At 43.1% G+C, this 25,767-nt stretch overlaps 1 protein-coding gene across 1 annotated transcript in view; it reads left to right on the top strand.

Moving 5' to 3' along the window:
* LOC122816707 (transformation/transcription domain associated protein) overlaps positions 1 to 25,767 on the top strand; it is a gene marked incomplete in the record, with an annotated part of 2,794,447 nt that overhangs the window by 2,077,773 nt on the left and 690,907 nt on the right. Inside the window, 1 exon segment of the mRNA XM_044089697.1 lies at positions 20,310 to 20,447. Within this exon segment, the coding sequence (XP_043945632.1) occupies positions 20,310 to 20,447 (138 nt within the window).

The following is a 25,767-nucleotide window of genomic DNA, read 5'->3' as shown; positions in this document are numbered from 1 at the left end:
ATTCGCAGGCCTCTACTGGGACCCATTCGTAGTCCGGTATGCCGCGAGATGTTTCAACTGTGGAACCTGCGGATGTCTCTACTTTGGATGGGTCCAGAGCCATTGTGCATGCACCGGTTTCTGAGGGTGTATTCAGGCCTCTACTGACTTGCGTACTGAACTGACACCATCTTCTTCTTCAAGGCCTAAAACTAGAACCATGCTTAGAAAACTGACGCCCAGACCACATGGTCAGTCTTTTATGCCTAAAAAGCAATCAGGGGAAGCCAGCGTCCCTCCTCTAAGAGACCTAGGACTGAGTTTGCTTATAATACTTCTGACCAGGATTCTGAATTTTCTCTTTCCTCTGACGACCAGGATTTACCCTTATCTACCTATGAGGATTCTGATGCTGAGGACTCTATTCCCTCTGCTCCCCCCCCAGAGGATTTCTCTTTTGGTGAAACCTTGCATACTCTCAGGGAGCATTTTCATTGGGAAAGTGGATTTTTCAGATTCTTAAAAGAGGCTTAGGGGGATTTCTTACCCCCTGCCCCAGCACAGGCCTTTAGCCATACCTCCTGTACAAGACATTGTTGATGATGCCTTTTCGGATTCTAGCTTGGCCCCTGACTCTCTACCTCCAACTCCCAGAAAACCTGATAGATATTACAGGGTCCCTGACTCTCACAAGTTCCTTTTTAAAAATCCTACTGTGGATCCTGAGCCCATTTCACAGGGACCCAAGGGCATTAAAGCTTCTACTGCCAAAAATCCTACCCCCTCTGATAGAGACTCCAGGGCGCTGGATAGATGGGGTAAGAAGGTATATACTTCTGCAACTTTGGCCATTTGGGCCTTAAACTGCCAGTTTCATATGTTAAAGTATCAGCAGCATATTATTGTATTGCTTAAACAGAAAATGATGTTGATTCCTGATTGTGCTGAAAATAAGGATTTACAGGATTTACTGCATTCAGCTGAACAAGTTGGAAAACATACTTTGCCGTGTGGTTTTGATTCACTAGAGGCATCTTGCAGGGCTGCTGTAACTGGGTCTGTACTTAGAAGGCATGCTTGGCTTAAGAAGCAATCCTTGCCAGATCATGTTAAAGCAAAATTACTGGATGCTCCCTTAAACCAGGACCGCCTGTTTGGCAACAAGGCAAAAGTTGTTCTTAAAAAGATGGAGGAAAAAGCTAAATCTATGCAAACTTGTTAAAGATTTTTTACAAGTAAAACCTCCAAGGTTTAGTAGGCATTGGCCGTCCAAGAATTGGTCCTTTCCTGCCTCTTCCAGACCTTCTCAGTCCAAACCCAGATCCAGCAGAGCTCCCAGGCTTCAGTCTCGGGGTACGTACAGGACTAAGCAGTGGGGAGCCTCCACTTCCAAATCGGGGTGTAATAAAGCTCCCCCTATGGTAAACTGTCTCAATGACTTCTTTTTAAAACTTCCAAGCACTTAACTGACTGCCCCTTTGGGGGGAAAGATTGCTCTTCATGCAAAGAACTGGGAACTCATTACCCAGGACAAATGGGTTTTAAATAGTGTCCCAGGGATACAGATTTCACTTCCACACGTTACCAACACCAAGCAGGTGGCCAGATCTACCCCCAAATCAGTGGGCAGAGGTCCAAAAGCAAGTACTTTCTCTCTTAAGCATGGGGGCTATTCATTTGGTACCAGAAGAGTAAAAGGGACAAGGTTTCTACTCTAGACTTTTCCTGGTACCCAAAAAAAACAATTCATGGCGTGCTGTCGTGGACTTGTCTACTCTAAACACCTTTTTGGTAATTCCAAAATTCAAGATGCTGACTCTTCACCAGTTGCTCCTTATGCTAGGCAAAGACACCTGGTTGGCAACACTAGATTTAAAGGAAGCATACCTGCACATCCCAGTCAGGGAATCTTACAGAAGATACCTACACTTCAAAGCAGGCTACACACAACATCAGTTCTCCGCACTGCCCTTTGGCTTATCTACTGCCCCCAGGGTATTCACAAAGTGCCTAGCTCCAGTCATTGCATTTTGCAGACAAAGAAATATTCAGATGTACACATATCTGGACGATTGTCTAACTGAGGCAGAAAGCAAGGACATACTTTTGAATCATCTGGCCTTTGTACAAAGGGTGCTAACTTATGTGGGGTACACCATAAACGAAAAGAAATCACACCTGGTATCCTGTCAACAAATTATATTCCTGGGAGCATGCTTGAATGCAACTTCCCAGATGGCTGTCCTCATGCCAGAGAAACAAATTCATTTGACAACCTACTTCAAACAAGTGGCCACAAACACCCTGCTATCTGCAAGGCAAATACTACAAATCTCAGGGTTCATGGTCTCCTGCATTCTTCTAATTCCATATACAAGACTGCATATGTGGAAACTACAGTGGTATCTAAAAAGCCTATGGTGTCAACATTCTCAGGATCTAGAAGCAATGATTCCTGTCATACCTTGCCTACGTCTAGAGTTCCTTTGGTGGGCAGAGGCCTGCCACCAAAACAAGGGACTACCATTCACACTAGCCCCTGCCACCCAAACCCTAACAACAGACGCATCAGACTATGCTTGGGGGGCTCACCTGGCAGGGAAGTGCATTCAAGGCAAATGGAACACAAGTCAAATGCACCTGCATATCAATCAGAAAGAAATGTTGGCTGTACATAATGCTCTGACAGCCTTCAAGGACCACATTCTTCCAGGACAATTAATGGTAAAGACGGACAAAACCACTGTTATGTGGTACATAAACAAGCAGGGGGGAACACATTCTTACCCCCTCTGCAGAATAGTCATGGCATTGTGGAACACAGCCCTGAGCTATCAAGTGCATCTACAAGCTCAATTCCTGTCAGGAAAACTAAACACACTGGCAGACGAACTAAGCAGAAACCTCAAAGACCCACACGAGTGGAAACTGGAACCAAGGATTTTCAACATGTTGACAAGCAAATGGGGGAGCCCAGATATAGAACTGTTTGCCTCCCCCCAGAAGTATCAATTGGACACATTTTGCACAAGGACTCCCCACAAACAAGCTTGGAAAGTGGATGCTCTGTCCTTCAGCTGGAAAACTTATCAGTTTATGTCTTTCCTCCTCTGCCTCTCCAAAGTACTACTAAAGATCAAACAAGACAAACCAAGGACAATTTTGATTGCACCACACTGGCCACACCAACACTGGTACCCCCCTTATGCAGTCTGTCACTGTTGGCCCCGTGGCACCTGCCTCAGTCTCCTACCTTATTGTCTCAGCTGGAGAACCAGATTCTGCACCCTCAGCTTCAAACCCTGAACCTAGCAGCCTGGCTAATTACCTAATTTCTCCTTTACCATCCATCAGTAAACCAGTGATGGATATCATTTTAGAGGCAAGGAGGCCTAGTACTAGAAAATCTTATGCTGAAAAATGGAAAAGATTCTGCGCCTGGAACCAATCTCAAGGGATTAGCACAGCAGTGCCCAATTTACCTCAGATTTTACAATACTTAACTGAGATGCTTCACAAGAGCCTGTCTTTCTCCTCCATCAACTGGACATAAGCTGATTTAAGTATATTTTCTGCATTTTATTGTGGTTTTATAATTTGGACTGATTCCTCAGATCTAGCTCTGTTGAAACTGTCTTGTGTGTGTCTCTGAAGCTCTGCACTAGTTGTTAAACTGCTTTGAAATTCCTTTAAGTGTTAATTAGCTTGGGGGTTTCTGATAACATTAAAACCTGTGTTGGTTACATTTCTTGTAATCATTTTAAATAGAGTTGCTTGCTACTGAGATTTGTCTGCATACATCAACTGGACATAAAGCTTTTATTGTGGTTTTATAATTTGGACTGATTCCTCAGATCTAGCTCTGTTGAAACTGTCTTGTGTGTGTCTCTGAAGCTCTGCACTAGTTGTTAAACTGCTTTGAAATTCCTTTAAGTGTTAATTAGCTTGGGGGTTTCTGATAACATTAAAACCTGTGTTGGTTACATTTCTTGTAATCATTTTAAATAGAGTTGCTTGCTACTGAGATTTGTCTGCATACATCAACTGGACATAAGCTGATTTAAGTATATTTTCTGCATTTTATTGTGGTTTTATAATTTGGACTGATTCCTCAGATCTAGCTCTGTTGAAACTGTCTTGTGTGTGTCTCTGAAGCTCTGCACTAGTTGTTAAACTGCTTTGAAATTCCTTTAAGTGTTAATTAGCTTGGGGGTTTCTGATAACATTAAAACCTGTGTTGGTTACATTTCTTGTAATCATTTTAAATAGAGTTGCTTGCTACTGAGATTTGTCTGCATACATCAACTGGACATAAGCTGATTTAAGTATATTTTCTGCATTTTATTGTGGTTTTATAATTTGGACTGATTCCTCAGATCTAGCTCTGTTGAAACTGTCTTGTGTGTGTGTCTCTGAAGCTCTGCACTAGTTGTTAAACTGCTTTGAAATTCCTTTAAGTGTTAATTAGCTTGGGGGTTTCTGATAACATTAAAACCTGTGTTGGTTACATTTCTTGTAATCATTTTAAATAGAGTTGCTTGCTACTGAGATTTGTCTGCATACATCAACTGGACATAAGCTGATTTAAGTATATTTTCTGCATTTTATTGTGGTTTAATAATTTGGACTGATTCCTCAGATCTAGCTCTGTTGAAACTGTCTTGTGTGTGTCTCTGAAGCTCTGCACTAGTTGTTAAACTGCTTTGAAATTCCTTTAAGTGTTAATTAGCTTGGGGGTTTCTGATAACATTAAAACCTGTGTTGGTTACATTTCTTGTAATCATTTTAAATAGAGTTGCTTGCTACTGAGATTTGTCTGCATACATCAACTGGACATAAGCTGATTTAAGTATATTTTCTGCATTTTATTGTGGTTTAATATGTTCTTGGTTGTAGTTTAAATTTGGTGGCTTTTGCAGTGCCCGCCCCACTGTAGATTTGATCTAGGACACTCCCCCAGTCCCATCTCTTTACCGCATTCTATCTAATAAACCCTTTCTGCACTTGCTTTTAGTCCTTTTTAATTTAATTACATTTTTTTCAAACTGCGTGTGGACTAATATTGCTACATACTCAGGTGTACCAGCTTGCACTGCATGTGAATTGTTTTTACTACTGTTTTTGCTACTTTTCTGAAGGGAAAAAAAATGATCTGCTTTTACTGTATTTGTGTTTCTTCCTAATTTATTTTGCTTTTGCGTCATCTTAAAAGTACTCAGTTGTATTTATTACTTCTTGGTGCAACTCATTCTAAGCCTTTTAGTTTAAGCACTTGGGCTTCAGACCAGTTGTTTTACATTAAGAAGGTTTGTGGTTTGCACTGTAGTGGCAGGACAGGTAGCTTACATCCTTCTAAAAGTTGGGAACTGCTGATTGAGGGCTCAGTGTCAGTTATTCTAAAAGTGTATTAATTCTGGTTTAAGCACTTGGGCTTCAGGCCAGTTATTTTACATTAAAAGGGTTCGTGGTCTGCACTCTTGTGGGAGGAGAGGCTGGACTCTGCCCTTCTGAGCTGGGAATTTCTGGTTAATGGCTTATAGTGCCTGCATATTTGAACTGCTTCTTACTGAAATTGGTACACCTTGTTTGCTGTAGCGTAGACTAGATCCAGGCCTGCTGAATCTAGCTTTGTTTGTATAACTTAAGCATTAATCCAGGCATTCTTCAAAGTTTTCAATTGTATTTATTACTGCTTGGTAGTAACTTGATTAAATTGTAGCGATCATTCTAAGTCTTTTGGATAAAGCACTTGGGCTTCAGACCAGTTGTTTTACATTAGGAAGGTTTGTGGCCTGCACTGTGGTGGCAGGACAGGTGGCTTACATCCTTCTAAGTTGGGAACTGCTGATTGAGGGCTCAGTGTCTGTTATTCTAAAAGTGTATTAGTTCTGGTTTAAGCACTTGGGCTTCAGGCCAGTTATTTTACATTAAGAAGGTTCGTGGTCTGCACTCTTGTGGGAGGAGAGGCTGGACTCTGCCCTTCTGAGCTGGGAATTTCTGGTTAAAGGCTTATAGTGCCTGCATATTTCAACTGTTTCTTACTGAACTTGGTACACCTTGTTTGCTGTAGCATAGACTAGATCCAGGCCTGCTGAATCTAGCTCTGTTTGTATGCGTGTTGTTTGTTTGCTTGTTATTTCCCTGAAACGCTAATACCACCTAAACCGCGGCTTTTCAGCACTTCTGTGGATCCCTAGTGATATCTGCATTGCTTACTGTACTCATTTCCTTGTTTCACTTAAAAGAAAGTTACTGTTTGTTGTTTTTGCATTTAAGTTACCCGTAACACATTGCATTTAAGTTACCTGGCACTTGCTCACTAAAGGCACTTGCTCACTAAAGCAATTATATGTCAGCACTAAAAAATTAAAAGCACTACACTCTCACAAAGTCCTCTCGAGTACCTTGTTCCCCATTGGCCCTTTTTTTTTCAATTATAAAGGAATTCCCAATACTATTCTAGCATGTCCAAAGGTCAGTTGTCAATCTTCTCTCCGGTCCAGCTGGTGAATCTGGGAATCTTGAGGCAATGTTACAACTGCCTCATGTACACAGACAACCCTCTCCTCCTCCCAATAAATTCCAACACATGTGAGAGATGCATCCATATAGCCAAACTGGAGGCTAAGCTCTCTCAACTCAGTACTGGCGTAACCAGTCAGGAGGAGAAGGAAACCACACTCAGTACAATTCCAGTCTCACATAGACCTACCACAACAGCAGACCAAACACATAAACACACAAAAACATACTCGGAGGCTCTAAATAAAAATCTGCCTAAGCAGCAGAGACCTCCAAAGCAGACACCCAAGCAACCGCTACCGCAAAACAAAACACGTGCAACACATATCTCACAAAGCCAGTGTGCCGAACAGTCACAGCCCTTAAGGCTAAACAACACACCTGATACACTTGTAATAGGTGACTGTATCATCAGGCACACTGACGTCCCGCTGACCAGGCTGAACAAGGAGAAGGTCACGGTGAGCTGCCTGTCGGGCGCTAGGATCCGCCACATAACACAAGCACTCAGGTCACTCCAAGGCAAGTACAAATATGACTCAGTCATTGTCCATGCTGGTGTGAATGACCTGAGACGTACCTCCCTGGACTACATGAAAAGAGACATAGAGGAGCTCTCTGAGCATGTGGCCCAGGCCGGTATGACCCTGACCTTGAGTAGCATCTTACCCTCACCAAGAATGATGCCACAATATGAAGACAAGATGATCAATTTCAACAATTGGCTTAATTATTGGTGTCATTCAAAGGGGATCCAATGCCGGTCAGCCTGGGATGACATGCTTGACAAGCCACGATGCTTCGCTAGGGACGGCCTGCACCTGTCACCCCTGGGCTTTCGGATATTGGCAAAGGCTCTTGCTACCCCCATAGTGACTTTTTTAGGCAAGGCTCAAAAGACAAACCCACCTCCATAGGTATCACAAGGGATAAGAAACTAAGAGTAATGCTACTCAACGCCAGAAGTCTAAACCTCAAGATGCACGCACTCGAAACTCTCCTTAGCATGGAGAAAATCGATATCTGTGCAGTAGCAGAGACCTGGTTCAAGGATCCCGAGAGCACCCCAGCACTACCAGGTTATACCTCATACCATGCTTTTCGGCCCCAAAACTTGGACCGACCCACAAAAGGAGGGGGAGTATCAATATTCGTCAAAGATACCCACACCTCCAGGTTGGTGGCACAGCAAGAAGCATCAGAGACTATCCATGTGCAACTAACAGTGGGTAAAACTGCCTTCCAGTTTATAGCCTGCTACAGACCACCCTCCCTAACCCAGGAACCCCACTCGGCCTTCATGAGAACACTGGAAAATATGAAGGTCTCTCCAAACACCATTATATTGGGCAACTTCAACTACCCAAACATAGACTGGGAGCATTACTCTAGCTCCAACACCCTAGCCCAAAGGTTCCTAGAATTTATAAACTCAAATGCTATGGAACAACTTGTTACCACTCCCACAAGAGGGGAAAACATACTGGACCTGATCATCACCAACATGGGGACTATGCTCCAGACCAGAAGTGTATCCCTCACTGGTAAGATCAGACCATAAACTAATCTCACTGGATGTTCACATCCCGACACCACCCCCTGCCCAGAAAACCACAGTGAAAAACTTCTCTAAAGCAAATTTCACACTCCTCAAAACTGAGGTGGAATCCTTCAAAGCCCCCGGGCCTGTGGAAAATACGGCCCAGACCGCAGAATCCTTTATAAACGCATTCTATGAACAACTTCAGGAATGCATGGATCATGCGATCCCAAATAAAACCAAGACCCAATCCTCCAAAGGCAGACTGCCTGTCTGGTGGACCCCAGCCATAAACAAGCTATACAATAGAAGGAGGAAGCTACTAAATGATAGAGCAAAATTCCAAAATGGAAGGCATCTCTGATCAGTATTAGCAAAAAACTACGGGCACTCATAAAATCGTCTAAGGCCAGCTTCGAGAGAAAAATTGCACAGGACACTAAGGATAATCACAAGGCTTTCTTTAGTTATGTTAGGAACCCGGGTGGTAATTCCCAGATATGCTCAGAATTAGTCCATAATGACAAAAAATACACCGAACCCACAGACATTGCCAACATCCTAGCTGACAGGTTCAGCGCAAACTTCTCCCCCCGCCCCCCCCCCCCCCCACCAAAAGGGCAAATGTCTATTTCAGCAGAGTGCTGCCCCCCTGACATTTCGGATGCTCAGGTAAGAGCCGCCCTCTCCAAAGCAAAAAACACAGCATCAATGGGACCAGACGGTGTCCCGGGCTGCGTCCTACATGAACTCCAAGAAGAGCTAAACCCAAACATATGTTCAATCTCAGCCTTACTACAGGATATGTACCCAAAGAGTGGCGTACAGCAACTGTGGTCCCTCTCCACAAAGGTGGTGCCTCAACGGATCCTGGAAACTATCACCCCATAAGCCTGACTAGCTTGGTCTGCAAAGCTATGGAAAGGATAATCATGGACCTCATAAATAAAGATATTGGGGACCTACAGACACTGGATCCTACCCAGTTCGGCTTTGTTAAGGGCAGATCCTGCCTCTTAAACCTGGTTGATTTCTTTGAAACAGTCACCAAGGCCATTGACGAGGGGAAGGTGGTCCACACAGCCTACCTGGACCTTGCAAAAGCCTTCGATACAATACCCCACTCGGGCATTATAGGTAAGCTCACCAGCTTAAATATAAACCCCTATGTCACTAGATGGGTTGCAAACTGGCTCAAGGACAGAACACAGGTTAGAATTGCTGGAGCCATGTCAGACTCCAAACCAGTTACAAGTGGCGTCCCACAAGGCTCAGTCCTGGGACCTCTCTTGTTCAGTATTTATTTCTCGGAGGTACAGGCCAACACAGAAGGACTGTGGCTGACCAAGTTCGCAGATGACTGCAAACTGGGCGCCATAATAGACTCTCCAGCCGACACAAGCATCCTCCAAAAGGGCCTCATAGAAACAGACAACTGGTGCCAGAGCCATGGCCTCAAGCTAAACGCCAAAAAGTGTATAGTCATCCCCTTTGGCAAAAACAAACTGCCCACAAATTACCACATAGGTGGTAATCCATTAAGTACAGAAGAAGTAATTAGGGACCTGGGGACCCAAGTTGATAGCAATCTCTCATTTGACAACCACGTGGCCAAAGTGGTTAGAAAAACATTTTATATAGCCCACCTAATCATGAAGGGATTCACATCTAGATCAGGGGAGGTCATCGTGCCTCTTTACTCATCCCTCATCAGGCCCATAATTGAGTACAATGCCCTTTTGGGATGTACCTTACCAGACACCTGCAGCAACTGGAAAGACCCCAAAAGTACCTCACCAAGAGGATCAAAGGGCTCAAACAGATGCCATATGCTGCCCGGTTAAAGAAACTCCAGCTCTACTCAGTGGCATACCGCTTGTTCAGAGGCGATCTGTGCCTGATGTATAAAGCCATGTCCAACCCGGAATTAATGGACATGCTGCACCTCAGAAAATCCAAATCCTATCGAGCTACACGCTCGAGAGACTTGAACCACAGCACTGAAATAAATAGGACATGCTGGAGGGACAGATTCATAACCCAGAGGCTCCCTTCACTCTGGAATAAAATCCCAGTCCAGGTTAGGCAGAGTCCCTCATTGACTCTCTTCAAGAGGAATCTTGATGAGTGGATGGGAGATCGTAGGTTTACCCCGGGTATGACTTCTGTGTCACTGTTAGACAGAGGCACAGTATACTAACCTCAAAAATGGGCATAGCAAAATTAATTTAAAATGGGTGGCGAAAGCCAAACACATTCTGGCTAGGCTTATAAATGCCCTAGGGCAGATAACCTAGTATGAACCTATGAACCTATAAAATTCACACCTCAGCCATTTCAGCTCATTATAACACAGAATCTCCCCTCTTCTCTCATCCATTGCTCAAGCAGTTTCTCAGAGGGGCCAAAAATTTACGACCACCCAGGAGAGCTCCAACTCCAGCCTGGGACCTTAACTTAGTATTGGAGAAACTCACTCTTCCTCCTTTCGAGCCAGCTGCTACTGCAGACTTAAAATTCCTTTCTTGGAAAACAGCTTTCCTTTTAGCAATCACTTCAGCAAGAAGGTATCTAAATTACAGGCACTTATGGCAGTGGAGCCTTTCATCATCTTTTATGCGGACATGGTGTCCCTCAGAACCCATCCCTCCTTCATGCCCAAGGTGGTATCCAGTGTGGCCCTTAATCATTCCATTCATTTGCCAACTTTCTTTCCTAATACACAGAACAAAGGGGAATGGATACTTCACTCCTTAGATGTGCACAGACAGCTTTGATTCTACTTGGACAGGACTAAACCTCAAAGGAAGTCTGAACAACTACTGGTGGCATTTGCTGCAGGGGCAGAGGGTAAGGCTTTTTCAAAACAAACCATTTCCAATGGATAGACCATTGCTTTCATTTCTGCTACAAGCACCATGGAAAACCTATCCCAGAGGGGAACAGACCCCACTCAACCAGGCTGCATCTACCTCTATAGCCTTTCTCAGAGGCATCCCTACCAGGGACATCTTAGAAGCTGCTACCTGGAGTTCTGTACATACTTTCACCAAGCATTACCATCTGCCAATTTTTTCTAAATCCAGAGCTGGCTTTGCCACTGCAGTCTTGCGGGGTCTTATAGCTGGTCCTAATGCTATCTAAATTCCTCCTCCCATCCTTAGCTTTAGGAATCTACCCAAATGTGATGACTGCAACAGTGAAACACAAAGAACGTAGTACAGTTGTGTACACTTACCATAAATGTAGATGTTCAAGTGTATTCACTGTTACAGTCCTGGTTACCCTCCCTCTAGTCCCCTTACTTCTTTTGGCTATACCTCTACACTCCTTTACTATGCTCAAAAGCTTTTTGATGTATTTGCTTTTTTGTTGGAGGTATAACCTTGTTTATTTATAGATTTAATTGCTTCCCATTAGGGGGGCACCTGACATCTGGGGCAAGTAAAACTGACGTAATGGCGTCGGCTGCATGTTTTATACCCCCTGATGACCTGACGTCACGGAAGAAGGGACAGCAACCGACGCAGGACCCAAGACTTTGTTAATCAGGCCGACTGATGGCTACTGCAAGCAGATAGCCCAAGTGTGATGACTGCAACAGTGAATACACTCTAACATCTACATTTATGGTAAGTGTACACAACTGTACTTTATAGCTCCAGAACATTTACAATTAGATTGCAGGAGCAACAAGCCTGAATCAGAAGGAGGTGCATCTAAACTTTCCTCATCTTTAGTTTCACCAGTTGCATTTGTAATGATGTGGTCTGCTAACACTTCTGAAATGTTAGATTCCCACATCTTGCATTTTGTTCACCTTTTTTGAATGATATCAGACATACAGGTGGAGCATCCTCTTTCCATTAACAGCTCACCAAGCTTTGCAGTTGCTTCCCTCCGAGGACACCTCAGCTTACTGGCGCAAGTGCACCATGGCAACACAGGCCTCCCTAGAGCCAGTACATTATGGTTGAAACACCTGGTATGGAGGGCCCAAGCTACTTCCCACTCCCCAGGATAGGTAAGCCAGCAGCAACCATTTACACCTCTTTGCTTCTTCCCAGACAGCTGTTCCAGGCACCCAAGCCGCCTAATCGAATTAAGATCACCAGAAACATAATCAGGGCTTTGTCTGTGGCACTGATATGTTTGATATTTTTGTAGCAAGTTTACCTCCAGTTTGTTACAATAAATATCTTTTTCCTTAGCTAATAGATGGCATCTAACAACACCACTGATGAAGATGGCTGAAGCCATGACTATAACCCAGATGACTGGAGTTTGATTATGACTTAATTACTTGCTGGAGCTGGCTGGGGAGGAAGAAAAGTGAATGGGCTGAGCATACTCCACTTTCTCAGGAGGGAGGGTGGGGCACGTTCAGGGCACAAAGAGTGCACAGATTTCCCTGGTGGAGATGGGATGTCTAATCAAGATGTGCTTATTCCAGATAGTCCTGCACTACACCCATTGCATTTCCACCAGGAACAATGCATTCTCTCCAGGCACATGAAATTATGGCCATAAGTAGAATACCTTGCTCTGTGCGTTTGACATGACCACTTCCAGTTCACCTAGGGTGCTTATATCAGGGGAAACAAAATGCCATTTGAATGGCTTGGGGGAGTTAATGGTTAGTGGGAGGGTAGAAACAAAACAATATGAAAAGAAAAGATGGATGCTGGTGCATAAAGTGGAATGACTTGGATCTGATTAGGTACCCTGAAAATAGTTACTGAAGTACTTTTCACAATGGGGCTGGTTGATGTCTGATACTTTGTGCAATTTTGAGACAGAATGTATGGGGAGGGGGTTCAGTTCGGTTGGAGTAGTGGCTGGCAAAATGGTGCAGTGGTTAGTGTTGTCGCCTCACAGCAAGAGGTTCCTTGTTTCGAGTCTCTGCTGGGATGCCATCTGTGTGGAGTCTTCATGTCCTCTTTGTGTCTGCATGGGTTTCCTCTGGGTGCTCTACTTTCCTCCTACATTACAAAGATATGCATTAGGTGGCTTAAACAGTCTAAATTGACTATAGGATAGGTGTGAGTGTGTGAAATGGAAGAACTACTGTGGCAGGGACTATCTATCCACTGGTGTATAAACCATGGTTCTAGATGATGGTCACTGTTATAGTGATACCCTGATGCCATGTGCAGAAGTGGGAAAAGAGTTTGTGAGTGGATGGAATCTGGTTCGAGTAGAGTAAGGAGAAATTTGCACTAACGCTAGTCTTCAGCACTGAATAATTAACTATTAAATGAAGAAAAATGAAAACTTAATGTAGTGCGAAAATAGCTTGAGTGAAAAGGTGTTCTTTTTCTATTGATTTAATTGCTCCTGTTCCTAATCACAGCTGAGATTAATAAGCAGTGTAAGTTATTTATAGATTATTATGTTGGGCTCATTTAATTATGTGTATTAGTATTAAGTGTATAGCTGGTATAAGAACACTGACAGCTCATAATTGCACCCTATTGTTCAATAGGTTGTATATACAATGGGCCTCAGTATGGCTATACTGTTTCCCTCTCATGCCCAAATATGTATAGAAAGAAGAGTGGATACAACTTTTGGAGGGTTTAGTAAAATTAATTTATCTGACTCCATTATGGAGGGAATTGCTTTTATGATCAGAAGTAGATATAGCAATAAAATGTTTTGATTTGAAAGGAGAAAAATGTGTTTTTGTTGGCTTTGTTGAATGCTGTGAAGTTATTTTTATAAAGAGAAGATGTACTTTGGATGGTAGTACAATCCTGTACTACTCAGACGTAGACTAGATTTAGCAAGGCACTCAGAAAAGTGAATTGCTGAAATAATTTGTTGTCCTGTTCACTTGCTGCAATATTGTTAACCTGAGGGATCTCCCGCCTAAAGGTGACCTGACGTCGGCCAATATACAAAAGTCTTATATTTCTGTAGGGTACTTGGGACGTCATACATAGGCTGTTGTCAGACATAGACCAATATCCCCGGAACTTATCTGCTGTCAGTCAGAATACCATTCTGACCATCGGTCTGATCCTTTCAATGCTTGCGACTTCAACCTTTTGCCAGATAAGTGCTCCATTGGGGAAATTTTTTCTCTTACTACTGTTTTTGGTTAAGTCATCCAAAAAGGGCAGGTGCCAGTGTGGGAGACGAATTCCACATAATGACAGCCATTCTCAGTGTCTTTTTTGTTTTGGCCCTAATCACGACCACTAGTCCTGTAGCATTTGCCTTTCCTTCATTCCAAAGACTCTTAGAAGCAGGCTTGCCTGTCTTTCTATATATTTAGAGAACCAGTTGCTTAAGTTACTAGTTAAGTGTATGGAGGGTACTTCAGGGTTTGGTGCCAAGCTGGTGAAGCACAAGTCCAAGATACCTCGACTTGTGGCTTCCGCTGCACCTCCAACATCCAGCTTTTCTCCCGGAGGTTCATCCAGTTTCAGGCATGGATTCACAGTCTGCGCCCGGTTCTGAGGCCTCATTGACTTCGGCTGTGAGCACTTCTATGGAAGTAGAACAGACATCTAGGCTTGAAACTCTGAAGGGTCCGGGGGGGGGGGGTACCTCACACCTAAGCAAGAGAAGAGTTACAGTTTGATACATTTGAATGTAGATCTTTGTCCAGTCCTCCAGCTTTGCATAGGCTTGTTTCACCTGCAAAGAAAAAGATGAAAGACCTCATTTGTCTTCTACCAAAGAGGCTTCTTCAAATTGACCAGCTTTTTCTCAAACTATATTTCACGCCTTCATTGCACTCAAACTGCCTTCCTCTCAGCCTGCTCCTACAGCTACTTTGCAGCCTTCTCAAAAAAGAATTAAGGACAATGACTCATCTGATTTTTTTTCTTTGATGAAGAAGAATCTCTGGATTTTTCCATGCAAATCCCTTCCTCCCCCAGGAATATGTTTCCCCTTAAGAGGAGTCAACAGGTGCTGACTCCCGAGTGGAGGAGATATATTGTGATGAAACTGTCCTGAAAATGGGAGAACACTTCAAATGGGATACTTCCCAAATTTCAGAAGCCCAGAAAAGATGTTATCAGCTACTACCAGTTGATGTCCTTTGCTCCTTAGCAGTTCCTCCTGTGCATCCTGCATTTCTGGATGCTTTCCAGAGTGCTCCAGATTCTCAGGCTCTAGCCCCCAACCCCCAAGAAGCCAGACTGCTTCTACAAGGTCCCTGAGGATTGTAAGTTCCTCTTCAGGTGCCCTGCTGCAGACCCAGCAGTCATTTCTGTAGCTATAGGCAAACCTTCTCAGATGCTTCCTTCCTCTAATCTTCTTCCATCAGACAAAGAATAGGTAAAAAGGCCTATATGTCAGTCACCCTTGGCTTTCAGGGCTATTAGTTACAAGACATATATGACAAAGTATGCCTTAGAGCTTTTGTCTCCGGCATCTAATGCCATTGCAAATCTTCCAGACTCCGAGGGAAAAGCCTTGGCTCTTTCTATACTGGGAGCTGCCTCCCAGGTCAAACATTCCATTAAATACAGCTATGATGCTGCTGAGGCTGGTGCCAAGGCAGCTACCACTGGTTCAGTTCTTAGAAGAGTTTCCTGGCTCAGGCTACAGCTCCACCAGAATGACTTCAAATCTAAGTTAATGGATGCACCACTAGACAATTCAACCTTATTTGGTAGGGCAGCAACCTACCTATTTAAGTTCTTACAGGAAACAACAAGGAACTCAAGGAGTTGAAACACATCCTAGTTTCTCCTGCGCCCAGGATTCACAGGCATTTCCCTTCAAAGCCTGTTTTCATCCATTGCTGTACTCAACACCCTCCAATAAGTCTTCCAGAGGAGGAAAGAGAAAACCGAAGCCTAGAAGTTCTCAGCCATCTTCACAACAAAGGCAGTCATTTCCTGATAAAGCAGGGAGTCTGCGACTATCCTGCTGATGTCTCTGTTCCCCCTCTTTCCCTTCACCTGTCCACTGCTCACGGGTTCTGGGAAAGCATCACCCAAGACACTTGGGTTCTTTCCATGATCAGAAAAGGATATTTCATGATTTGGCACTTCACCCCACCTTCAGGGGCATCCCTCAACCCCCCGGGAGCAGTTATCCCTATTCCCAGAACTCCTTTTGGAGCTTCAGTAATAGGGCTCCATTCAAAAGGTCTCTCAGCCCTCAAGGAGAAAAGGCTTGTGTTCAAGAATGTTCCTAGTACCCAGAAAGGATAGCCCCTGGAGACCAGTACTGGATTTATCCCATCTCAACACCTTCCTAAAGGTTCCTACCTTCAGAATGTTAACACTCCAGATGTTATTTTCCCACAAGTATACATAGCATTTCTAGATATAAAAGATGCTTACCTTCACATCCCCATTCACCCCAGGTTCAGGAAATTCTGGCATTTTTCTGTGGGTTCCTAGCATTTTCAGTTCTCTGCCTTGCCCTTTGATCTTTCTGCAGCAACAAGGGTAATCACAAAATGCCTGGCTCCACTGATTGCACACTGCAGACCTTTGGGCATCCAGATCTTCCCACACCTGGACATTCACCTTTTAAAGGCCCCAAATTAACACACACTACTTCCGAAACATAGAGGCCACCATTTCCTTTCCCTCCTCAAGAAACTGGAATTCACCATCAGTTACAGGAAGTCGGTCCTCAGTCCTTTACAGGACCACAGTTCTTCGGCTGTTGAATAAAGACAGATATTGTGAGATTGTCACTTTCACCTCAGAAGGTGCAGGACCTTCGGTCCTTCTTTCACTTCCTTCTCCCCATAACTCACGTCTCAGCCAGGAAGTTCCTCAGGATGCTGGGATTCATGGCTTCTAAAATCCCCATGGTACCAGTGGCAAAACTCCACATGAGGATATTCCAGTGGTTCCTCAGATCAGTGTGGATTCAGCACTCTCACCCACAAGAATACCAAGTCTCCCACATTCCTTGCCTAAAGAGGGAACTGCTCTATCCCTGCATCTTCTCACCCCAGTCCTAGAACTGTACACAGATGCATCAAATGTGGGTTGGGGAGCAGCCTAAGAGCAAATTCCCAGTTCAGGGTATTTGGACCCTTCCCAAAAGTCAGAATTTGTAAACATCAGGGAAATGCTAGCATTACTACTGGCTGTACAAGCATTTCAACCTCTCCTTTGCCCAGGCCATTTACAACCGTTCACAGACAATATGACAGTCCTCTGCTATGTGAACAAGTGTGTGTGTGTGTGTGTGTGGGGGGGGCAAATCCCATCTCCTATCTCCTGTGCAGGTTGGCACTTCTGGTATGGGAATTTCTGGCCCAATGCCACATTGCAGTTTGGGCAGTGTACATTCCCTCAGACCCGAATCTCATGTCAAACTCCTTAAGCAGATCCCTGACTCTACCCCACGAATGGATGCTTCACATGGACATGTTCCTGCATATAGTCCACCAATGAGGTATTCCTCAGATAGACTTATTTGCCTCCCCCCTGAACAGACAACTTCCAAAATATTGTGCCAGTGTCCCATGTCCTCTGGTTTGCAAAGCAGACACCCTTTCCTTCTCTTGGAAGGGGATATTTCTGTATGCATTCCCTCTCTCTTCCTCTTAGTACCAAAGGTCCACAAGACCAACCAAAAATCTTGCTGGTGATTCCCTTTTGGCTAAGACAGCACTGGTTCCCCCTTCTCCTATATTTAGCCAGGGGTCATCACCACAAAGTTACCCCGCAGAGTGGATGTACTCACACAGAACAAAGGATCCATAATACACCCACACCTGTCAATGCTATAGCTGACAGTGTGGGTGATAGGATTCTAACCCTCTTCAGACACCTATTCTCAGAGTACATGCTCAGGGTTTTGCGGGAGGCCAGAAAACCCAGTACCAGAAAATCTTGTGTTTCCAAGTGAAAAAGATTTGCACTCTGGTGTGTCGCTAAGAACGAAGACCCACTGACAGCAGTGGTTCTGTGTTAGTTGTGTGAATTGCTTTTTGCTGGCTTGGTTTACTCCTCTGTCAAAGCACATGTCAGCTGTTTCTGCTTGTCTGTCTCTTTCTCCCCCTCTGGCATCCAGATTTGCGGTGAAACAATTCTTTAAGGGCATCCTTCACTTAGACCTCCCAGGAAACCTATTCCTTCTCCTTGGGACCTTAATTTTGGTCTAGCAAAACTGACCCAGGCCCCTTTTGAGGCTGCATCCTCAGCCTCCCTCAAACATTGCTCTTGGAAAACTGTTTTACTAGTGGCCTTGACCTCAGCGTGAAGGGTGTCGGAGCTTCAGACGGTGTCCCCCCTTCTTGATATTTCATAAGGATAGGGTATCCGTGAGAACAAACCTTTCCTTTATGCCTAAAGTGGTTAATGGATTATCCCTTAAATAATCCACTCAGTTACCTACCTTCTTCCCTTGTTACAAAACCACAGTGAGAAGGTACTGCGCTCCTTAGATGTACACAGATAACTTAGGTTTTATCTGGACAAGGCTAAAGCTGTCAGGAAATGTGATCAGCTATTTGTGAGCTTTCATCCCAGGGCTCTGGGTTTACCCATTTCCAAGCAGAATATTTCTTCTTGGATTTCATAGACTGTTTGCCTTTGTTACATTTTCCATGGAAAGAAACTCCCTTCACCAGTGAAAGCCCACTCTACCAGTGCTTTTGCTTTCTCTAAGGCAGTCTTCAAGGGCTTAGATAACAGCACCATCCTTGAAATAACCACCTGGTCGTCTAGCCATACCTTTAGCAAGCACTACAAACTGGATGGCATTTCCAGATCCAGAGCTGGCGTTGCCAAAACTGTTTTACATGGCTTCATTGAGAGCTCCTCTGCTCCTTTCTCCTCCGTTCCTTCTTGAACATTGGCACTCTCCCAGAGGTTAAGAATATTGCAGCAATTGAATAGAAGGACATAGAGTAGTTGTGTAAAATCCTACCATAACCATATATGTGCTTCTCTTCACTGCTGTAGTAGTATTCTCTCCCTCCTTCCCCCCGGTCTATTGTTTTGCTTGGATGTGTTGACCTTTTATATTGTTAGTCTGGCGTCCCTCCTGGGACATTCAATTCTGAGGATGGTACATGCATATGTCGCTTTTATGGCCTATGTCCAACAGCAGCCTAAGTGGGACGTTACATGTACCCTACAGTAGTATAAGACTTTTGTGTAATGGGCGATGTCTGGTTGCCTTCAGGCGGGAGATCCCTCAGGTTAAGAATGCTGTAGCAGTGAAGAGAGGGACATCTATGGTTATGGTAAGACTTTACACAACTATTCTTTAGTCATACTTTGTCCTTGGTGGTTCCATTAAACAGTGGCTGTACATAAGCAATGCTTACAAGGAAATATCCTAAAAAGAATGTGCACATTGTCAAGCTTTTGAAAACTTTCATTGGATTACTTGATACTTCTATACCGAATTACCAAGTCATAGGTTTGAATATAGGTGGAGGAGAGCAGCTGGGAAGTTGAGATGGGAACTCAACAGTTGCGTGATTGTGGAGTCAAGAACTCTGTAGAAAACTTGATAGTGGCTTCCTCACTGAGTTTTCACAGATCGATACCAAAATACCTCTCCCCTCTAGCTTGGCAGCTGCTAATGATTTGGTGATTGAAGTACTGCCATTTGTGGTGGGTTTTTTTTTTTTTTTATAATCTGCTGACTGAATGTTGTCTGGTTTTCTTTCAGAAACACTTAAAATTGCAGGTGATATAAAAAGTTCACCTGAAGCCTTGTTAGAACCTGTCACATTAAAATTTATTGTCAGTCACAAGTAGTAACCACATTCTTTAACTGCTGTGTGTTCCATATGCACTGTCTGAGCTACTTTACAGTTTCTTTTACAGGTACTGGCAAACTTAGGAAATGACCATGTGCTATGAGGGTCTATATCACCATATCGAATGGTGATAAGTTCAAACGCCCTTTGTTCAAACCGAAAAGTCAGAAAATCCTAAACAGCTAACTCACGGAACAGTGATTTTTTTTTTCCCCCAAGGGAAAAAATCGCTGCTCTGTGAAAAAAAAAATCACAACTTTAAAACAAACTGCCCCCACACCCCCCTACTTAAATATACCAACTCCGAGATCACACTACAGTGGAGGAAATAGCAAAGCCCCAAAGACGGCCCACCGATTTTTTTCCCTGGGAAAAAAATCGATGTTCCGTAACTTCATGGTTTAGGGCTATCGGACTTTTCGGATCGAACAAAGGGCGTTTGAACTTATCACCATTCGAAGTGGTGATATAGACCCGTGCTATGATATAGCTGTACATGTACGAGGGAACGAATATTCTGCACGTCACTGTAAATTTGCTTGTGTTTTACTTTGGTTTTAGGAAATCCTAGATTCACTAGCAGAGCTTTACTCATTATTACAAGAGGAGGACATGTGGGCTGGCCTGTGGCAAAAACGATGCAAATTTCCTGAAACTTCAACAGCTATTGCATATGAGCAGCATGGCTTCTTTGAACAGGTATTTTTATGCAACTCCTTTTTGTCTCGTATCAGCTAAGTAATAGTTATGTACACTGAATTGCACATTGTTTTCATGCACAAACGTATGCTACTTGTTTGCAGTTATGTGAATGTCTCTGCACCTTTTCTCCAGTAAATGTAGTTGTTTTGCCATGAGGATCTGCTACTCTGCCTGAGCTATGTTTGATACATCAAAATGCTTTTTGAGAGCTTATTTCATCTTGTGTTATATTGCATTCCTTAATAAGGAAAGGGAAACTTCTACTACCTGTATATTGTCTGATATGTACTTTCATAAAATTTTGAATGCCACAGAAAGTGCCATCATTATTTAGCATTATTTTTATTTTAAACTTAATTCCTTTCCTTTTTCATCATTCATTTTTTTGATGTTTCTCTTGAGCAGCATGATGGATGGATGTTCTGTCAGTTTTGGGATCAAATGATAGGCAAGACACACCTCTCAACTGTCCAGATTTTTGCCTCATATTCTTGGTCTGTTCATCATAAAATTTGCCATATTCTGGCAAATCATTGAAGATTGAAGTCACTAAATAATGACAGACATTTGAGTTTCAGACGTGATATCCTTCAGAAAATACATGATAATGCAAAATCTGTTATTCTAACAACTTTTTAAGTTTATAGGAGCAATATTTAAAATCTGTCCCTATTTTGGGCCTTTGCCTCCCCTTTATTTCTGGCTTTCTCCAGATTTCTTGCACTTTGAAGTTGAGAGGTATACAGGCAGATGGTTAAAGTTCAAAATATATATAACTAGCTAGCTACTTGCCTTCTCACATGACTGAATCTGACACCATTTTGTTGATGCTGATGTCAACTAATGATTTTGTCAAAACAGTTGTATTTAGAGTGTGTATGTGGGGAGGGGATTGCGATAAATATGGTCAGCGAATCTGAAGGGGGGAAGGAACAGTTGAGCTTTTAGTTTGGTCTGTTGAGAAAGAGGGTAAAGTATGCAAGTGTCCTGGAGCCTTGTTCTGAATTGGCAGTCTTCAGTGCTTTTGTTTAAGCTCGGGAGAGTAGAACATGCATCTGAGATATATGATTTAGAGTCCATGGTTGTGGATTTTGGCTTATTGATGTGAATCTCAAGCTTGCCAGACCTGTTCTGGGAAATCTGTGGAGATGCCCTGAGAGGAGTATTCAATCAGCAGGCTGCATCATCTAACTCTTTCTGTTCTTCAAGCAACACTGACTGGCTTTCTGTGCAGAATGTTAACTATTTGAAATGTTGGGACGTGGTAGAGCAAGTCCTGAAATATGGAGACTGAATGGACAAATAAGCAGATGAATATTCCCTTTTCTCCAAGGTGTGGTGCTGCGGTAACGTTGTCGCCTCACAGTAAGATGTTGTCCTGTTCAATTCTCAGCTAAAGCGTCTTCTGTGGGGAGATGTGCGTGAATGGGCATACCTTCGTTGAAGGTTGTGCGTCAGGGCTGGCAACTCGACACGTAAAAATCTACTGTCAATCATTAGCAGACTGGAGTTCCGCTGTGGCGACCCCTAACTGGGAAAAGCCGAAAGACACAACAACAACAACATGTTGTTCTCGGAGTTGGTATATGTAGGTTGGGGTGATGCCCACTTGCAAAACATAAAACATTTCAAGGAAAAGAATGCTGTTAGACCTGCAAAAAAATTTGCTTTTCTGGATTTTTGATCTTTTTTGCGACTGTCGACATTTCAGTAGGGAGTCACACAGAACAGTTGTTGGCATGCCCACTTTATTTTCCTTGCCTGTAGCATTCATAAGTTGGTGTCCATAAAAGGAAGAGGTGTGCCTTTCCCTCTGCAGTTTTTCAAACTTCTTCTGTCATACGAGTATGTTAGGAACTCGTATAGTAAATCTTTTTCAGGAAATTCTTAGCCATCATATCAGTGATATTAATGCATTCATTCTGAAAAATTTAAGTACAGCGAAATCCCTTAGCTGTTTCATCAGACTTGACCCCTCTACGTGCTGTTTTGCAGTGTTTCAAAACAACATATATAGAGACTATAGAATAGATATGTGGGCAAGCCATGTATGGAAATAAGGTACATAGAGAAAGCTGGTGGTTGAATGCAGGAGTCCAGGAAGTTATCAAACGTTTTGAGAGTCTACTATGACCATGCAGCAAAATTAAAAAAAAAAAAAAAAAAAAAAAACAGTAAAAAAAATATGAAAATCAGCTTTGTTGATTAGTGTGTTCATAGACTAGGGAATAAGTTACTCCTACAAGTCAAAGAAAGTACTGTTTTAACCATATGTAAGACTAGTCTTAATGGTTGGGTAGATGCACATTTACACAAGGTTGATATTGTGTACCATTTGGGTCGATGGGGGGGCTGTTAATTGGGCAAGAACTTCTAAGTCTGCCTACTTAAAGGTGCCTGTCGTAAGGCATCTTATGATCCTCATAATCAATTGCCTGGTATTGTACCTATGTCTCTCACTATTACTGTTCTTATCCCAGATATCAATGTGCCCCTCTCTGTTTTTACAGTTCTACTCAATCAATTGCCATTTGCAGCAGTATACTTTGTCTGCTATAAGAGCTGTAACTGAAAATGTTGTGCCTTCTCCAAGACCATATTTCAAATGTACAGATTTTGCTCCATGTGATACACAGAAGAGGGTCAGTAAAAATGCTAGCTTATGGTATATTAATATTGGTCCCAGTGTTTAATACTATAATAATTGTTCATTTCTTTCTTTCTCTTCAGTATTTTGTGAATGAGACATTGGGCTGTCACTCTGCCATAGTTAAGGCTTTTATTCACATTCGGGAGACATCACTCTAGGTTCTTCATACTGAAGACTATTGATTTTGCCCTGGCTGAGGTGCCTGCTTGGTTGCTGACTGGTTTCAGCAGGCATCCTGAGGATTCTTCACTTTCCTTTAAGGCTTTCCACTTTTTACGCAAAGCAACATTAGGCTGTTGATTTCTTACTTTGTAACTATAGTTCTTAATAAATCTGTAGATATCTGACTGTGTAAACTTAAGTAAACCACTTGCTTTCTAAAGCACTTTTCCTCCATTTTTTTCAGTAGGTCACAGTCCACTTAAAGCTATATTTTCAGTAAACTGTCATACCACACAGACTGATTTTAAGTGTAATACTTTGTAAGGATGTCAAGCACCTTTCAGATTAATAGATGCATTCTTTATCAGGACAAATCGCCTTCCTACTACAGAATTCTTAACTTTGGACTCTGTAGAACACCTTCACATGTTATAGACCGCATTCCTATTTCTCAGGGCTTGTGTGCCACTTTATATATAGGTCAAGGCATATATGTCTTGTTGCATTAATAAGCCACACTGTTAATAAACATGCTTTTGGAATTATTTTCTTTCACTTGTAATATAATAGTTTCTGGCACAATGCTTGTCACTACTAATTCCACATGACATGATCAGAAAAACCAAGATTTGTATTGTGCTATACTAAAATTCTGTATATCCTGAGTCCATACCCTGTGCAGCAAGACTGTCAACCTTCATATGACAGTGATCTAAGCTCCTGCTGTAAACTAAATTTCTTAAGCAGATCCATGACCTCCACTATTAATTTGGATATGTGCATCACACATTTTCTTTTGTTTTACTTTTTTCAGTGAGAATTTTGACTAGCGTCATTCCCCACTACCTTACAGTTTTGATCATTTTCAGGATTAATAAGCTCCATCACATGCAATTCCCTACCTTATGCATCCTGCTCCAGTGTGTCAGTATCAGAGGTGACGTACTCTTCAGGCAAGTCTAAATGTTTCCTCTTGCAAGTCCGCTTCCTACGGACCTCCTTGATGGGATACTCCCAAGAAGTTTCGGAAGAGGCGTGGGTACCAACTGTGGCATCCTGAGGCCCAGGTTTCTCGCTGACCTGTGGAAGAGATGGCCCAGAAGGAAGACACTCCGGCTGAACAATGGGGGTCTGAAGATCTGAAGAAGACCCAGTGCAAGAGGCTGGAGAAGCCAAAGCCCTCTTAAGAGCCCTGAAAGCAGTCTGCTGCTGAACTGAGTGGGCCTCTGGATCAAAGTAGTAGTCGGAGCAGTCACACCCTTGGCTCCAGAAGACAGAATGTCCGAAGATGAAGCTGGAACTGAACTCACATGAGCCAAAGCCCCGAGGACCAGGGACCGATCTGAAAGCCTTGGAGTCCATATTCAATCCTCGAACCCCACCAGTGGAAAATGGCTCTGAGAGTTCTCCAACACTGAAAGAGAGTTGGAACTCAAGGCAAACGTCTGATCCGAAGGAGAAGTTCTCTGATCAGATGCTAGATGGATCTGGATGCTCAGATCTCTCGACTCCGAAGCTAGGCAGGAAGTCAGAGGATTAAGAGGAATCTGGGTTGGACACTTGGTTGGATCCGAAGCCTGAGGAGTCGGATCCGACAAATTTTGGCCAGCATTGGATTGCTTAGGAGCCTTTGTACCATTCTGTCTACGTCATCATCTGAGAGGCTTCTGATGGACTGAGAAGATAAGCTGGAAACCTAGGCCTAGATCAGAAGGGGGAAATAACTCAACCAATGTTGGACTACTTATCCAATCTGATCTCGTCAGAGCTGAACGACCTGACCACTCCGAGGATCTGTCTGAACCATCCTTAAATGCACTCAGATCCGAAGGCCCTGATGAATCCAGTAGTTTAGATTTTTTTTTTTTGCTTGATGGTTACCAGGAATCTTTCGGAGTTGAAGGGTGGCGTTTTTAAGGTTTGGACTGGCTAGAAGATGCACAGTCCAAACCAGCAATGGCTTCAGAGAAAGGAAGACCACTTTTCAACATCAATCTGTTTTTACGGCCAACCAAGGCCCATTGGTTTAAATCGTGACACATGCTACAGTCTTCTTGGAAGTGTAATGCCCTTAAACAATACACACACACTTAGTGTGTGAATCACTTAGAGGCATTTTCTTGCCACATTTTTCACAGCCTAAAGGCTTGTCTGGTTTGTTGGCCATAACAGGCAAGAAAAAGTCAGACCGAACGCGTGCGCACACACACACACACACACACACACACACACACACACACACACCACGATAGAAGAGAAATTAGGAAGGATTTAGTCTTTTTTTGGGGACAGGAAAAAGGGGAAAAAGACAACCACCAACAATTAGTACAAGATTTAGAGACCCCTAAAAAGGAGAGTGAAGGTGTCTACTAGCAATGGTAGTGAAGATTACCTAAAAAGGTAATGAAGAGAGGCTAAAGAGAAAGACAGTGAAAAATAACTCTAGAGTAAAGAACTATCAAGAAAAGTAGTTATAATGGAATAATAAGTAGCAAAAACACTTAT

This window comes from Protopterus annectens, chromosome 12.part0, assembly GCF_019279795.1.
Source record: "Protopterus annectens isolate FY-2018-M chromosome 12.part0, PAN1.0, whole genome shotgun sequence".
In the NCBI taxonomy this organism is placed as follows: Eukaryota; Metazoa; Chordata; order Ceratodontiformes; family Protopteridae; genus Protopterus; species Protopterus annectens.
Note: the sequence above shows the minus strand (reverse complement) of the source record. Positions and strands in the feature narration are given on the sequence as shown.